This window comes from Callithrix jacchus, chromosome 8 (assembly GCF_049354715.1).
Source record: "Callithrix jacchus isolate 240 chromosome 8, calJac240_pri, whole genome shotgun sequence".
In the NCBI taxonomy this organism is placed as follows: domain Eukaryota; kingdom Metazoa; phylum Chordata; class Mammalia; order Primates; family Cebidae; genus Callithrix; species Callithrix jacchus.
The window spans coordinates 30,970,068-30,984,676 of record NC_133509.1 but is presented as its reverse complement, the minus strand read 5'-3'; the positions used below and the strand labels follow the sequence as shown (position 1 = coordinate 30,984,676).

General features: G+C 46.9%; 1 protein-coding gene across 1 annotated transcript in view; it reads left to right on the top strand.

Moving 5' to 3' along the window:
* The window catches only part of TGM5 (transglutaminase 5), a 35,048-nt gene extending 22,910 nt beyond the window's left edge, over nt 1-12,138 (top strand). Inside the window, exons 7-13 of the mRNA XM_035262199.3 lie at nt 3,587-3,722; nt 5,305-5,408; nt 5,515-5,754; nt 8,727-9,095; nt 9,577-9,737; nt 10,817-10,950; nt 11,170-12,138. Coding sequence (XP_035118090.2) covers nt 3,587-3,722; nt 5,305-5,408; nt 5,515-5,754; nt 8,727-9,095; nt 9,577-9,737; nt 10,817-10,950; nt 11,170-11,323 — 1,298 coding nt within the window. The 3' untranslated portion in view covers nt 11,324-12,138. The remainder of the gene's footprint in view (nt 1-3,586; nt 3,723-5,304; nt 5,409-5,514; nt 5,755-8,726; nt 9,096-9,576; nt 9,738-10,816; nt 10,951-11,169) is intronic.
* The last annotated feature ends 2,471 nt before the right edge of the window (nt 12,139-14,609 follow it).

Sequence of the window (14,609 nt, the reverse complement as noted above, 5' to 3'; positions counted from 1 at the left end):
CCTCCTTGGCCTCCTAAAGTGCTGGGATTACCAGTGTGTGCCACTGCTTGACCCCATACTCATCATTTTAATATACCATCAGGACACGGTTCTCTACCCGTTAAGGAAAGTTGTACTCCTCAAAGTCAGGAATGTCTTTCATTTTTGTATCCTCTTCATCTAATTGATTACCTGGTCTCAATACTTATCATTGAATGAGTACTAAATGGCTGAATGAAGAAATAAAATTGCTGATGCTGAGAATGCGGTGTGATATACCTTGATAACACTGTGGTCCCTTCCCAACTCTGAGATCTTGTTCACCTTTGCGCAATTGTCACTGCATCGGTGCATATAGTGTATGCATGTACATAAGTACAGATGCCACACATGAGTTTTTTACAAGGGACTCAGTTCCCACAAAAACATCAATGACAGATTACCTAAATCTCATGTCAAATTGTGAGTCATCAGGACTGACAGTCTTCAGAAACAGGTTAAAGGTGCCTTACTTCAACAGGAATATAGTGACCACCTACCCTGTGCCCAGCATTGTACTAGGAATGTAGAAATGCAAGCAAAGTCTTATCTGAGCTCAATTCTAGGGGGATTAGTAATTTGGCAGACAATGTAAGACATATACATTAAATTACAACGAGCTGAATCCAGTGCTGAAATGTGTAACACAGGTGATTGGGGTTATGTGAGAGCACGAGAAGGGATGAGTGTGGTGTGGAGTCATTGGTGAAAACTTCACAGAGGAAGGTGCATTGAGACTGAGATGTGGCTGGGATGTCCCGTGTTGTGGCCTGCAGTTAAAAGCACTAGAGGCTTTGAGGTCAGAGAACCATGGGTTTATGTCCTGCCCCGGCTTTTCGCTTTCTGCCGTGTGAGCTTACCTCTCTAAACTTCAGGTGTCTCATCTTTAAAGTTGGGATAATCATATGCGTATGAAGAGGACTAAGGGAGATAATGGCTGTGCAGTGCTTGGCACAGTGCACCTATGGTGATGATGATGTCCTTGACTAGAAAGGATGACTGAGAGGACAGGAAGACAGTCATTTCAGTGAGTGATATGTTCGTTGACAGCAAGGTCCCTAGACAGGCTCAAGATTCAAAGTCAGGAGTCCTGAGCACAGAAGTGAGAGAGAAAGCCATAGATGATGTGAGCTCTTCATGGGAGGACAGAACCGGAAGGACAAAGGGAGCAAGGCCTCTGAAAACACGCATGTGCATGACTTGTGCTGCACAGATCTGAGAGCCTTGAAGCTGATGCCTTGGATTCACTCCCTAAGTGAGAAACCATTCTTGCCCCTTTGTAACTTCATTCTGTTCCACTGTGACAATCTACTCCCCATCCAAGTCCTCTCACAAGCCATGATGAGCAAAGGGTGAGACCAGATCAGTGCAAATCCATCATCACTCAAAGCTCATGCTCTATGGACAGTTGAGCTTGGTACCCAAAGCATATCACACAGCCATTAAGATAGTGGTGTGTTGAACTGAGAAATCACCAGAATGGGCAAAAGATTCTCAAGACACCATTCATCCATCCACCCAGCAAAGATGCAGCAAGATACAAAATGGGCCTTACCCTGTATTGTTAATAGCTGACTAATGACAAAGATGAGTAACACACAATTCCTGCCCTCAGGAAGACAGATTCCTAAAGAATTCATTATAAGCCTTGTACTCTGGTCTAATAGAGAACTTCAAAGTGCTTCAAGACCAGTTGCCTGTGTTAGAGTGGGAAAGTGCCTATCAAGTCATGTTTAGCAGTTGACACCAGTATTGACACTTCGGGTGGCCACTCATGAACTCATTCATCCAGGTGAAGGGCGAGAGGAGGCTTGCTCCCTGCTCTCCCTCCCTGCCCTCCTCCTTGGCACATTTTCTTGTTACTGTGAGTGTCATCCACCCTCCTGACTGTACTTTTAGCATAAATGTGTCCCTACAATGCTGCTGTCTTCCCTCACTGCTGTCTCAGGGTCCTTCAGTGACAGCTTTTCAATCTTCAGCCTCATCTCTGCAGCTGTCCTGTTTCACCTCCACCTACAACCCACTTGTCAGTTCTGCCCATTCCCTGCCCTAGTTCTTCAGCCCTGTTCAGACCTGCCACGTGACAGAAAGCTCAAGGCTCCCTTTGGGCTTCTCCCCTCCCTTTTCTTGTCACATCCAGGGGCCTTTCCCTACCCTGGCCTGGAGAGACTGTGTGTCAAAGTGCAAAATAAGAAGAGTGTGAGCTAAAATCTGTAGGCAATTAAATGTTTAAAGTAAAAATTATTAACTTTTTAAAAATGACAGTAGTGTGTGTAAGAATCCTTAGAAAGAATCATATTTTTGACTCAGTCATTTTAACCCTGGGAATCTGACCCTGGGGAGGAAGATATTGATCCACAAAGTTATTTATTACAGTATTGATAATGGGGAAAATTGAAAACCAACTAAATGTTTCAAAATAATCACCACTAAAATCTTGCTTTTGGCAAATATTTGATAATATAGGAAAATGTTTGAGATGTAAAATTAAGTGAAAACATGAAAATGCTGAACTGTATACATACTACTGAGAGCTGGACTTGGTATTGACTGTAAGCTTAGCAGTAAAACCGGGAACTGAGTGATGGTTCTACGTCTTACAAGGTGTGTGACCTTGGTCAAGGTAGCAGACTTTCTTAGCCTCTGATTCTTTGTCTTCAAAATGGAGATAATAATAGTAGCCAGCATGTAGTGTTGTCCTGAGGATAATGTGTGTGAAACATTTAGCACTATGCCCAGGTGGTACATACTGTTATTGTCATTATTAAATTGAGTGGGCTGTCATTGCTGGACTTGAAGGGACAGGGATTCCCAGAGCATTTTGTGATGGGATTTTCCTGTTCTTAAAAGAGCACAGAATGGGGGAGATATGGCAGAAGATAAAGAAAGGAAGTTGGCTGGGGTTGGTGTGGCCCCCAGGAATAGACATAATACTCTATCTTCTTTCAAGAATTTCCCTACCAGGTAGAAACTCTCACTTTTCTAAGCTCTTGTTACATAGCTTTCTTTTCTTCTTGGCTTTATCTGTGATGCTTCTTTTTGGCTTTATTTGTGATGCTTTCCTAGAGAGACTTCCAAGATCATATACCCAGGAAAAAGGGGGAATCCAAGCCACAGAACTTTTTACTTAAGAATCTGATGGTCTCAAGCAATAATCCCAACCATAGAAAGAAATAGAATTCCAGCTTTGGCTTGAAGATGGAGACTTAAGGCCAGAATAGAAATGCAGTTGAGTCAGGCCTTTGAGTTTTGCCAAAGGAGAGGCATGCTTGTCCCACCCTCATGGCATAAGCAGGAGAACTCACAGCTTGCTAGACTTTCTGTTGGCTCGGGCAGTGCTTATCTGAGCATCCAGCAACCCAATCTTCCTATATAATCTCTCTCATGAGCTCCAAAAGTGGGGAAGGAAGTTGGAAATAAGTATCACTATTCCAGTGCTCCAGATAGCTCCAGCATGGTCCTGCAAATGGCAAATGAAAGATTTCCCCAGGTCCAGGGCCCTGAGTCAAGGAATACACAGGTCCTGAATCCACAGCTCACAGGTGATTTTTTTCTGCCCTTTTTGCAGTGATGAGGTGTCTGGGGATCCCCACCCGTGTGATCACCAATTTTGACTCTGGCCACGACACAGATGGAAACCTGATCATAGATGAATATTATGACAACACGGGCAGGATTTTGGGGAATAAGAAGGATACTATCTGGTGAGAAACAACCTCTCAACCTATTTCTAGGGCCACACATCAGAGCTAAGCCCCATGGCAGGAAGAAGGGCAGGACAATGTCCATGAGCCTTCTCCCCTTCACCTCCTGCACCCCATCCCAACTCCGCCAAGGCTGCCCCCACCCCTCTTGCCAATCTTCAGCTGGGAGACAGCTGAGCAAAGCCCATATGGAGTTTAGGAGTCTCACACCGTAGGAGTGTCCTGCCCTGTGTTGACATTTTCATCTTTGTCACCTCCTTCACAGAACCTCTTGGTTCTGTAGGGCCTAGAGAAAATTTCCCCACTGCCCTCTGAAGATTTGATTAAAAAAAAAATCAACTCACCAAATTAGATCAATAGGTGAAATGGTATATGCATTTATAAATGTGTATACTGGAGCCTTCAGAATGAAGACCCAAACATACAGGGGAAATTGTCCATTTTTATGCTTAGTCTAACAGTATGGACAGCCATGTAGAAATATGCTTGGACAAATGGTATGACCTAACGCTAATAGACTGAGTGGGGAAACCGAGCCCTGTTCGTCTACATTCTACTTGGCTTCTTTGAGCATGTGTTCCTTCCCAGTATGGGGCAGGACCCTCTCTGGAATGAGGGTCTTATGACCTGCAGTCAAACAGGGTAGATCACATAAATTTTTTATGCCCAGTTTTTATACAAAAAGGCAGAGGTAAGGTTAGGGTAATATTTTTAGGTTTTAAGACTGGCTTTGGGGAAAAGGGGTTCTGGTTTCCATGACCTTCCCACCTTTGGGAAGAGAGATTTTAGTTTCTATGGCTAGCCACAGAGGTAAGTGAGACTGAGAGACAGGAAGACAGGAAGAGGCCCAAAAAAAACCACTTCTGCTTCTGATACCTTTATTTTGGGGTATTGTTTCTTGAGTCCCAACAGTTCTGATCACAGGACAGCCTTACCTCTGAACACAAAGAACACAAGTGCCTCTGTGAGTCAGCAACACACACAGAAAAGGGTCCATGAAGTCTGTTTCATGAGACAGTGAAGGATTTTTAACTTCAGTGGACTCTGGAAGCCTTCACTTTCTCTTCACAAGCTGAGTCTGCAGAGGGAAACTCTTTTCTGGGAGGCAAACAGAGGCCCACAAGAGGAAGCTCTTTCACTATTCAGCAACAAAGCTTTCACTTAAAAAAAATTAATTTTTTTTTTGAAACAAGGTCTGGCTTTGCTGCCCAGGCTAAAGTGCAGTGGTATGATCAAGGTCAATGCAGCCTTGATCTCCCAGGCTCAAGTGATCCTCCACCTCAGCCTCCCAAGTAATTGGGTCTATAGGCATGTGCCATGACGCCTAGCTAATTTTTTTTTTTTGAGATAAGGTCTTGCTTTATTGCCCAGGTTAATCTTGAACTCCTGAGCTCAAGCAATGTTCTCACCTCAGACTCCTAAAGTGCTAAGATTATAAGCAGGAGCCACCGAGCCTGGCTACCCACAGAGGTTTCAAGCCCTGTGTGTGCTAAGTCTGTACAGTTCACTTGTATATCCAACCCTTGCCTTGTTCTAGAAAGACCAAGCAATACTACGTCTCCCTTGGCTCTGTTTGACACAGGAACTTCCATGTCTGGAATGAGTGCTGGATGGCCCGGAAGGATCTCCCCCCTGGATATGGAGGCTGGCAGGTACTGGACGCTACACCTCAGGAGACGAGCAACGGTGAGGCTCTCCAGAAGAAAGACAGGACCCATTCCCATGAAGAGTGCCCCACCCCTGCCCAGCCCTGCAACAAATGGCCCACCGAGGCTCCCCTGTTCTCCTTCAGGCCTCTACTGCTGCGGCCCTGCCTCTGTCAGAGCCATCAAAGAAGGAGAAGTGGACCTGAACTACGACACACCCTTTGTGTTTTCCATGGTGAATGCTGACTGCATGTCCTGGCTCGTCCAGGGAGGGAAGGAGCAGAAGCTTCACCAGGACACGAGTTCTGTTGGCAATTTTATCAGCACAAAGAGCATCCAGAGTGATGAGCGGGATGACATCACGGAGAACTACAAGTATGAAGAAGGTGTGACTAAGCCAGCCCTGCTAAGAGCCCCAACCCTCTGGGAACCTTCCCCCACCCTAGAGAGTCAGAGAGCATCTGCAGGGCAGGACCCATTCCCACTGTCTCCTCAGCCGTTCAGTTTTGAGGCCCCAGTTGGGGTGGCCCCACGGCCTCACTTCCTCATGCCACCTCCACCCTACATCCTGCAGGCCAGCAAGCTCCCGCCACAGGCACTCAAGTGGACTGGAGAGCCCCAAGAGAATATAAATCCTTCACCCCTGCTTCTCCCCCAAAAATCAGCCTCCCATTGAAAATGGCAGGGAATTTAGTAAATACTCTGTCATTCATTTATTTTATTCAGGGTATTGTTTAATTCATTGTGTTTCATTGAGTCTTTGGAGGATGGGCTGAAGTGAGGCCGGATGTTCACTCCTACCTTCTCCTCCCTGTGGAGCTGCAGGGCCAGAGGCTGACTCCGAGGTGACAGCCCTGGCAGCAGGGCCACAGGGGAGGCTATGTTGCTCAGGTATAGATGAATGCCTGGAAATTGAGAATGACCAGTCACTAGGTTCAACCACCAGGGAGCCACGCAAAAATATCCAGTCCATGAGGGCTAGAGGCAGGGTGAGTGCCAGAGCGGGGATCTGGCTGGGGAGGATCTGAGCAGGCACAAGGCAGGGTGGGTAGAGGGTGGTGGGGAGGGCCGATCAGTTGCTGGGAGTACTGGTAAGTGGTGTCTGTGGTTTATCTACATGGGCCTCAGGGACAGACGCAGGGAGGCTCCAGAATTCCCCGCCTGGGAAGAGGGTCCGCGGTAGGGGACGAGTGTTGAACACAGCCCAACAGTGCCATCACCACCCACTTTCCGGGGACTCTAGCCTCATCTTGGCTGGGTTGCCCCAGAAATGGATCTTGAGGCAAGGATTCAAATGCAAGTCGTTTATTTATGAGGCAATCCTGGAAATCCAGGTAGCAGAATGAGGAAGGGAGACAGGGAAGGGAAGGAAGTGGATGTAGAGTACATTTTCAAGCTTGTTAGCACAGTGGACAGCTGGCTGGGAGCTCTGGGAGTGAGGTTGCCAGGGGAAATACAGGACGAATAATGCTGTAGTGTAAGTATGTCCCAGGCCAGGAGCTGTAGCTTACACCTGCAATCCCAACACTTTGGGAGGCTGAGATGGGAGGATCGCTTTAGCACAGGAATTCGAGACTGCAGTGAGTTATGTTACTGCTGTATTCCAGCCTGGGCAACAGAGTGAGATCCCATTTCTTAAAACAAAAAAGAAAAAGTTCCAAATTATTTGTTGTTTATTTAAAATTCAAGTTAAATTGCCTTGTATTTTTGTTTGCTAGATCTGGCAACCCTATCACTGATTCGGTTTGAAGTGTAGAACAACACTGCAGATTTATCACAGCAGAGAGGCACAGGAGCTAGGATATTTATCCTTCAACTTCTGTTGGTCATGAGCTGAGGGCTGTTCCTGGGGGATGTAAATTCTCTAGCACTTCTGACCCACCCCATGCCTGAGCTGAGTCTGCTCAGGTGACAGAGAAAGTCTCAGAGAGAGTTGCAGAGGCTGCAATTTGAAAGTAGGGCCTGTGGGCACTGAAATGGCAAGTACCAAAGGAATATGGGCAGGGCTTTGACAGCATTTGACAGAGAGGCTCATAGGGTCCCCTGTGGACTCAGGGGGATTGGAGCCATATCCTGGTAGGCCTGAGTGTCTTGCTCAGGTGTTCCTTGGGCCAGTCTCCTCCCATCCAACTGGACAGGGTCTGGGGTTGCACAGACCACAGATGGGCTAAATTGGATTCCCATCTCTTTGGGCCCACTCTTTTTCTTTTTTCTTTTCTTTTTGAGATGAAGTCTCGCTCTGTCACCCAGGCTAGGGGCAATATGGCACAATCTCAGCTCACTGCAACCTCTGCTTCCCGGATTCAAGCAATTCTCCTGTCTCCTGCCTCCTGAATAGCTGGGATTACAGGTACCTGCCACCATGCCTGGCTAATTTTTTTTGTATTTTTAGTAGAAACAGGGTTTCACCATGTTGGTCAGAATGGTCTCGAACTCCTGAGTTCAAGTGATCCACCCTACCTTGGCCTCCCAAAGTGCTGGGATTACAGGTATGAGCCACTGTGCTCAGCCTGTTGGCCCACTCTAACTGAAGTAAATGTCTCCAGATTCTCTTTTGTCTGGAACTGGGTTTAGAAAGACCCCAGAGCAAAGGGATAGAAGTGGCCTCTGCCTAAGGATGTTGTGGCAAATGCATTGAAGGGATAGAGCTGGTCCCTGGGGACAGTAAGTACTTAACAAAGGCAGCTTCTGGAATTCTAAGGAAGACAGGGGTGAGTACTCCTCCATATGTGACCCACAGAGACCCCCAAGATAGAGCAGGGAAGCTGGGGCCACTCTGGGAACTCTGCATGCCTAGACTTCCTCTAATATTTATATACTTATTTACTGCGCTTCTCCGTTCCTCAGCTTCCAGGAATTAGTCTCTCTCTGACCAATAATCTGGCTCCGGAACAGGAAATCACACCATCCCCTGCCATCTTTAAGAGATTTATTTCTCTGCATCTGTGGGCCTTTGTTTTTCACTTGAGGACATCAGGATAGAATCGAGTGGCCACAAGCACAGGTTTTAGAGTTGGGCAGGTTTGGTTCCTACCTGGGCTCTGCTCCTTACTAGTTGTGTGACTTGGGCAGGTGGTGTGACTTCTTTTATCCTCTTTTTCTTTATCTGTGTATGGAATAATAATAATAAGAAGAATGATAATGGTAATACACCTTGCTTGTGGTTGATATAGGAGGAAGGGTGTGAAGTGTCCAGCAGAGCCTGCCTGGGAAAGCTCACAAGGAGTGGAGGAAATGCTTGTTACTGGGAATGAAGGCTTGAAGCTGTTGGTGGAGAGATTGGGTGGGGAATGGCGCTCAGCCTTGGCCTACCCGGATCAGCCTGGCACACAGCTAGTGCTATGCTTTTCTCCATCAGGTTCCCTCCAGGAGAGACAGGTGTTTCTGAAGGCTCTGCAGAAGCTGAAGGCTAGAAGGTTCCATGGCTCCCAAAGAGGAGCAGAGTTACAACCTTCCAGACCCACACCACTGAGCCAGGACAGCCCTCGGAGCCTGGATGTGCCTTCCCTTCGACCCAGTGATGTGGTCCAGGTCTCCCTGAAATTCAAGATGCTCGACCCACCCAACATGGGCTGGGATATATCCTTTGCTCTGCTGGCCCTCAACATGTCCTCCCAGTTCAAGGACCTGAAAGTGAACCTGAGTGCCCAGTCTCTGCTGCACGACGGCAACCCCCTGCCCCCATTCTGGCAAGATGTAGCGTTCATCACACTCTCTCCTCAAGAAGGTACGCACATGCACAGATTGTGTACACAGAGTCGGTTTTGGCAATGTCAGTGGGGTTGAGCTAGCCAACAGGGTTCTGGGATCAAACCCCTGAGACCCTGTTATTCCTACTGTCCTCTCCGACAGACTCCCCCTCCTTCCCTCTTCTCCTTCCTTCTCCCTTCCTTCCTAGTATCTCCTTCTCTTCTCTCCCTCCTTTCTCTTCCTCCTTTCCTATCCCAATAAAAGTAGCTAGTTTTGCAGGAAAAGCCTGAGATTTGGAGTCTCTGAGACCTTGGTTGGCGCCTCAGCTCTCCCATTTTCTAGCAGAATGGCCTTGGGCTGCCATTTTGGCTCTTTACAGCTCATTTCTTCATCTGAAAAGCTACCACCTGCTTCTCTGGGACTGGGTACATGTTGACTCCCTCTTCTCTGTGGAAGAGGGCCTCAGGTCTGGCTGATTTTTTCAGCTTTCTCACCCAATCCTTGTGTTCTCTCTTTAGCAAAGGCCTACCCCTGCAAAATCTCCTATTCCCAGTACAGCCAGTACCTGTCAACAGACAAGCTGATCCGCATCAGTGCCTTGGGTGAAGAGAAAAGCAATCCCAAGAAAATCCTGGTGAACAAGATCATCACCTTATCTTACCCAAGCATCATGATTAATGTAGGCAGGACTCCCACAAATGGCTTGTGGGTCTCCTTGGGTCTGGTGGGGAGGAGGTGAAACCCTGTAAGAGGGTAGCCTAGGCCTGCTTAGGAGAGCATTCCCTCCTTTACCTCTTCTGGTGCTCCAGGAGGGGGAAGTTCATCTGAAAGGTCTTCCTCCTCTTGTACCACCCACTAGAGGCTTTATGGATGGATACTTGAGCAGGTGCCATGGACAATGGGAGAGCCCCCTCTTGTGCCACTCCTGCTGTTGACCTTCCCCATGGGTCTGCATGAGGAAAGTGAACCCAGATGGGAGGGTCTCTGGTTGGGGGAGAGCCTTGTCTGAAGGTTAGTGCAGGCTTGATTTGCCATTTTTTGGCTGTGAATCCTTGGACAAGCCCTTGGGCCTCTGTTTCTTGAACTGTCAGAGAGATTAGACTAGATGGCCTCTGAGGACCCCTCCTGCTCTGACATTCTGTGGTCTTCCGAGTGGGAAGATTTGAAGGGCTCTCTTCCTTCCCGTGCTTTCTCCCCAAGGCCTCCTAGACCCTGTCAAGTAAGCCCATGGAGTCCCCTCCAGTGGGGAAACATGAAGGTTTGGCTAGAACTTGGGCTTTTATGGCATCTTAGCAAAGAAGCAATATGTTTTTACAGAAGTGACAAGAGAAAGGAAAAGGACCAAGAGTCTCAAGGGGTGGCGAACTGTGGGAAGGCAAATACATGGGAAACTCATGGTAGATAAAGCTTACTTAGGCAGTTTGTGGTGTAGATTCCTCTTGTGCCCACTTCAGCATCAGGCTCATAAGGGTCTAAAGTCATCTCTGATGATCAGCCTTTGTCCTTCCTGGTAGAGAGGGGAGGGGAGACACCTTTGCAAATTTATGTCCTGCTTTTAGGCAAATAAGGAGAAACCAGAGAGCTTTTCTTGTATCTGCTCCTTCTCAATTGTCTTTGGCTCAAAGTAATTCTTATGCCAAAGTGGTATATTTGGGGGTGGCATATTCTGCCACCCTACAGAACAGTGCCTGCCCTTCATAAATGTCTGGTGAGTTGGGGAATGAGGACTAATTCTCCTTTCCCTCCTGGTCTGTTTAGGTTCTAGGAGCAGCCATTGTGAACCAGCCACTCTCCATACAGGTGATATTTTCAAACCCCCTCTCAGAACACGTTGAGGGCTGTGTGCTGACTGTGGAAGGAAGTGGCCTCTTCAAGAAACAGCAGAAAATCCTGTGAGTGCTACAAGTGCTCAACCTTCTCTTCCGTTCCCCTCCCCCCACTCCGAGATTAGTTCTATCCTTCTCCCTGGACACCGGCTCCTGGGCCAGGCCTACAACACTGGGGAAGGGAAAGTGGAAGCACTCCCTCCCACTCAGGAAGCTGGGTGGAAACAGGCTCCAGGGTCATCATCATGCCTATGGTTTTCTGACATACTGCATTCTCTGTTGCAGCCTTGGAGTCCTCAAACCTCAACACCGAGCAAGCATCATTCTGGAGACCGTCCCCTTCAAGAGTGGCCAAAGGCAGATCCAAGCTAATATGAGGAGCAACAAGTTTAAGGACATCAAGGGGTACAGGAACGTATATGTAGACTTTGCATTATAAATTCTGGAACAATGTGCTGGATGTGTGAAGTTCAAGCTTCAGGAAAAGGAAGGAGCAAATTCAAATGCAAACTGCACCATTCCCCACCACAACAGAGACTTCACAGGGCTCCAGCGAGAGCAGCAGAGGGGGATGCCATGAATGGACATTTTATTAGACCATTTGCACAGCTATCCTGGACTTTGGTCAGGGCCCAGGGATTCCACCGTGGCCCATCCAGAGATTCCAGGATTCCACTGTCTCCTATCCAGAAGTGTGATTTGGCACAGAGGTCAAATGATACTGTTATGACTTGGCCATGACTTACTGCCCCCTAGATATCCAGGAAAGAAAAAAACAGGCTGAACAGCTCACTGTCCTTTTGTTGTTGCAATAGCTAATTCCCTAATATGAACAAAGTTCAGACCTTGCTCTCCTTTGCCCCATGTAATCACTTGTTGGGGTCCGGCACGTCTGCTGGGGGATTACCAACCTGCAGGAGTCCCCGAGACCGCCAACGTAGATGTCTCGTTCAACCTGAGGGAGAGAGTGCGCGGAAGTGAAAGAATAAAGGAAAGCGGAGTCTGGAGGGCTTGCTTAGGCTATGTCCAAGCAGCAATTTTATTTTTGCAATACGTTTCATTATATACTTTTCTGAAGTCAAAGTTGTTTACACCAGATCAATGTATTTAAGTTACAGTAAGCAAGTTACGCCCAGTAAGTAAGTTAAGTCCAGTAAGTAGGTTACGCCCAGTAAGTAGGTTACTTCCAGTAAGTAGGTTACGCCCAATAGGTCAAGGTAAGTAGATTACAGTCACGCCCTGTAAGCTATGGTAAGTTACAGTTACACGCAGTAAGTTACGGTAAGTAAGTTACCAAGTGTAAATACTTAATATTTTACAATGAAGGTAACAAGGGTCCAAAATGAACACAATCAAGCAATAAACCATAAGGAGCCTAAAGTGGACACATTGCCTCCCAAGTCCTCATATCCATAAAGTAATGTCTGTTAGTAATCTCGGTTCCTACTTTTCCTCAGCTCGACTCCCCCAACCGGGGATCTGTGTTTGGGCTCAAGCTCACCGTATTGCGAGACCCATTTCCTAGGGGCCTCACACGGGAGTGCCCACAATCACTTTCCTACCTGTTCCCTGGATGCTGGAGTATGCTATTCATTCATTCAAAAAATATTGAGTGCCTAGCATATGTCAGAAATGGTTCTGAGTGTAGGGGCACAAAGTAAACAAAGTCCCTGCTCTCATGCAACTTACATTTCTAGTGGAGGCAGGAGAGGTAGACAATGAACACGTCAACAAATAAGTGATTTACTCACAGATGGTGTATCAGTCACGATCCAGCTAGAAAAACAAAAACCTCACAGGTGTTTCTATATACTACCTACCATCTTTTGTCTTTGGGGGAAAAAAAAAAAAAGCCTGTGAGATCTTTCACCCTTGGCCTTCCTTTGAATCCTTTCCCATATCACATCCAAGAGGTCCGTCAGTCCTGACAGTATCAGCCTATTCCCTCAAAGCCCACTGATGCATTGTGGTCATGGATGGCCTTGGATTGGCTGGGGAGATAAAGCCAGCTGAAAAACACAATGAGGTAGACTTTGGGTGGGGGATGGAATACTCTCAAGAGTTTTCTATTAGTTGCAGCCAGCCTGTGTTTATGGTCATGTAAACTTCACCCTTTCTAGTTCCTACTGAACACAAAACAATTCTGATCATTGTCTCCTCTGAGACGCCCCTGCTTTCTTGTGGCACCGCACAAAGTTCTGCACAAAGAAAGGCATGATGCACTTGCTCTCTCGGTACTGGCTATGTGACTGAGACAGCTGTCCTATTAAATAACACACAGTAAATAAAGAAGATAAAGATTTCCAGTATGTATAAACCGAAGGGTATATGTAGTTAATCAGAGGGATAGAAGGGCATATGTTGGGAATTAGGGAAATAGTCCTGTGAGAGAGTGGGCTGAGAACCAGGAGCTAGTGGTAGGGAGCTGGAAGTAACTTAAAATTATTTCATCTTATAATTATTACCTGACAATAATGAGAAATAGTTTAAGGAAAACACCATAGACAGAAACATCTTAGACACAATGACCTCTGAAGCACATGGAAGATTTCAGGTCCTGCAACCCAGGACTCTTTAATGAGTCCTGTTGTTAACACCACATTCATTAATTCTTTCATTCAATAAAGATTTACTGAGTTTCTACTAGGGGACCAGGCCCTGAGCCATATCAGCCCTGAGGACACAGGGAGGACAGGAAGGACTCAAGGGGCTCAAGTCGAAGCACTTGGAGAATGAAAAATAAACAGATATAACAAAGAGCAGTGAGATACATCAATGGGGTAAACCCAGGGTGTTGTGGGAGCACAAGGAGAGCCAACTAGTCCAGCCTTGGGATTTGGGTTCAAGGAAGGCTTTCTGGAAGAAGTGGTATTTAGGTGGAATCCTAAAAGCTAGTGGTTGGTCAAAGACTAGGAGTTGGAAGGAGAGGGGGTGGAGTAAAGCAACCAGGAGCTGCAAATCATTCAGGTGGCCACAGGTCAGAGTGGGAGGGAGCAAGGAGCAGGAAAGAAATGAGGCAAGAGCCAGCGGGTGAAGAGCTTCAGGCATCTGCCTCCTCTAAGTCTTGGATCACAGTCACTTCCTGCAGTGTCAGTGCTGAGAGTTGATCCTACTTTGCAGAGCTGAGCAGACTTCACGTGATTTAAGAAGCACTTAAAGGACAAATAGTTCTCCACCCTTGTCTGCTGTAGGAGCTTGCAATTCCCATCAGAGTTACTTCTTTGAGCGCAAAGGCTTTCCTTAAATGCAAAGGTTGTGTTTCATCCATTCATTTAACATTTTTTGAGTTGCTAATATGCTGAATGTTCTAAGTGTAGGGAATAAACCCATAAACAGGGCAAACAAGGTTGTCCCCAACCCATTTCCAATGGACAACCTCATAATCCCTCATCCCTCAACTGCAGTGGAACTCAGTATAATTTTCTTCTGACAACACTCAGCTCAACTGCAGCTAAAAAAAGGTTTTTTGCAGGAATTTCTTTTCCCTTATTGTGTGTGGCCTTGGTGGATCTGCTAGCAAAGAAGCCCTGCTCACCCATGGCCAAGAGGTGGGCATGTGACTTATACTGGAACAATCAGACACTTCTCCCAGGACTTTGACTTCAGAGTAAAGTGGGTTAGAGAAGGGGGAAAATGTGGAGTCCATCCATCTCAGCAGCAGAGACTCCGAGACAGACCAACTTCTGTTCCTGCTGCCTAGACCTTCGAGCTGCCCTGGAGTCCAT